This window comes from Tupaia chinensis, unplaced genomic scaffold (assembly GCF_000334495.1).
Source record: "Tupaia chinensis unplaced genomic scaffold, TupChi_1.0 Scaffold144100_1, whole genome shotgun sequence".
NCBI classification, from domain to species: domain Eukaryota; kingdom Metazoa; phylum Chordata; class Mammalia; order Scandentia; family Tupaiidae; genus Tupaia; species Tupaia belangeri.
The window spans coordinates 78,652-81,313 of record NW_006203954.1 but is presented as its reverse complement, the minus strand read 5'-3'; the positions used below and the strand labels follow the sequence as shown (position 1 = coordinate 81,313).

Sequence of the window (2,662 nt, the reverse complement as noted above, 5' to 3'; positions counted from 1 at the left end):
TTTATTTGTCCATTTATTTATTTATCTTAATTTGACCAGAGAGGGACAGAGTGAGAAAAAGAGAGAGAGAATGAGAAAGCAGGCCGCCAGGTCCAGGACTCAAACGGCGGTCAGCAATGTGGGAATCCAGCGCCCTCAACCACCACACAACCTGCTGGCCCAGATGTGTTTTAAGGTCTTTGTAACAAATAAGATTCCTTTAAGCCATTCTTTTTTTTTTTTTTAATAATTATTTTATTTAACTTTATTTATTTTATTTTATTTTTTTTGGGGGGGGGAGTTTTTGCTATAGGGTGCGTGGGCTCGCCAGACAGAGACAGACAGAAAGTGAGAAATCAGCCTCCAGGAGGAATGGCCGCACACGCATATGCGCCTGGCGTAAGTTTAAACCTCAGGTCTGGGACTCGAACTGTAGTCAACTACATGGGAGTCCAGTGACAGCAATTATGCCAACTGCTGGTCTCATAACTTTATTTATTAGTAATTTGACTAGAGAGGGACAGAGCTAAAGAGAGAGAGAGAGAGAGAAAGCAAGCCACCAGGTCTGAGACTTGAACTGTGGTAGACTGTGTGGGAGTCCAACATCCTTAACCACCATGCCACCTGACAGCCCCTCTTTAAGCCATTCTTTTATAACATTTTTCTATTTGGTTACAGGTGGATGGGTTGGAGCTGAGATAGGGAACACCATTGAAAGATTTGACCCTGATGAAAATAAATGGGAAGTAGTTGGCAACATGGCTGTGTCACGCTACTACTTTGGGTGCTGTGAAATGCAAGGTAATTGCTTTATAAAATATTTTTAAAAAGCATTCAAGTTTGAGGCTTTATTTTCACAAAAGTATATGTTAGGTCTATTAGTATTGAGTGATTGACACTAGCAGTATAACTTTTTTTTTTAATTATTTTATTTTATTTATTTATATATTTTAATTTGACCAGAGCAGGACAAAGTGAGAGAGGGAGAGAGAGGGAAAGTGAGAAAGCAAGCCACCAGGTCTGGGACTTGAACCACAGTTGGCCATGTGGGAGTCCAGCACCCTTAATCACCACACCCCCTACCGGTCTCAGAAGTTCTACTCTTTACTTCTTAAACCATTGACCTTTATTCTCTATTGCCAAAATAATAAAATTTATTCAACATAAACAGAGCTAGAATTGAAAATCTCGGATAGGCAGAAATACCTAGCTAGCCAAGTAAGCATTTGAAATGCCATCTGCTGTTGATGTTTTCTGTTCCATGAACACATCAGTATTTCTAAATAGGGAGAGAGTATCAAAAACAACTGTCACAGTCTCTACTTAGAAGTTTCTTCAGAGAATTTTTTTAGAATATTAAAAAAATCCTTTTTATTCGTGCTAGAGTATGTGTGCACATATGTGAGTGAGAGAGAGGCGCATCCTTCACAGGGTCTGGTCATGGCGTGATTCTCTTCCTCCAGTCCTCCAGCCCATCAGATCTTGGGCATCCAAGTGTATGCCCAGCATGTTTCCGTCTGACTAGGCTGGGAATTCAAGCCAGGGTTGCCATATCAGATCTGGTTTCTCTGCAGCAGTGCACTGCCACTGTGCCACAGAGTGGACTAGAATTTTTCTCTACAGTGCGTTACAATTCAGTCCACACAGCATATGACCTATGGTAGATTTGGAAAATGCTGGGCTGCCTAGCAAAGTGGTACACAAACATTATTTTAATTGTCTGCCACATTCTGAGGAATGAGTAGTAAACACTGTCCAGTAGAACCTGATTCTGTCCAGGTTGCAGAGTGGATCTGTATGCACCTGTGGAGTAGGCAGCAATCTGCCCCATTGTTCAAGGGCTCAGCCTGCTCTGTTTCCAGCTCAGGTTCCTTCTGCTTTGTGGGTACTGTCTCCAGTTTCCACTAGCATTTAAATTCAAATTACATGGTGCTGACTATATTTCATTATTTAATATTACAGTGTTTTCCAGTTGTTTTATATTATTTTTATCTTTCCAGCTAAAAGTCACAGAGCCACAGAGAAAGCTTGGGAATTATCTGTTTAAACCCTTTTAATTTATAGACATGGAAGCCGAAAATCAGGAAGGTTGTAAGTTATCTTTTCTCAACGTTGATTACTGGCAAAGCTGGAACTACAACTCGAGTTTACTAACATTAGCCCCATGTTTCTTAAAACATCATTCTTTTTTTTTTTTTTTTGAGAGGTTTTTGCTATAGGACGTGTGTGCTTGCCAGACAGAGAGAGACAGAAAGCGAGAAATCACCCCCCAGGGGGAATGGCCACGCCACAATCCCTTCTCCTCCATTCTCCTCTTGGGATCTTGGGCACGCACGCACTCGCGCCCGGCATGAGTTTTAAGCCACCGGGTCCGGGACTCAAACCACAGTCGACTACATGGGAGTCCAGCGACATAGCCATTACGCTAACTGCTGGTCCCAAAACAAAATTATTTTATGTCCGAGAGTATGTACATGCAAGAGGGAGATAGAAAGAGAAATCACCCTCAAATGGGATTTGGTCACACTGCAATCCCTTTTTCTTCCAATTTCTCACCCCATCAGCTCCTGGACATATATGTGTGTGCCTAGATTGTGCTTTAAGCTTCCAGAATTGAACTCTGGTTGGCCATGTGAGATCTGGCTTCCTCTGTGCAGCACTTAACTGCCATACTAGATAGAAG

At 41.9% G+C, this 2,662-nt stretch overlaps 1 protein-coding gene across 1 annotated transcript in view; it reads left to right on the top strand.

The window, feature by feature from the left end:
* Positions 1–2,662, top strand: part of LOC102480549 (actin-binding protein IPP) — a gene marked incomplete at its 5' end in the record, with an annotated part of 19,948 nt that overhangs the window by 9,471 nt on the left and 7,815 nt on the right. Inside the window, 1 exon segment of the mRNA XM_006165941.3 lies at positions 658–780. Within this exon segment, the coding sequence (XP_006166003.2) occupies positions 658–780 (123 nt within the window).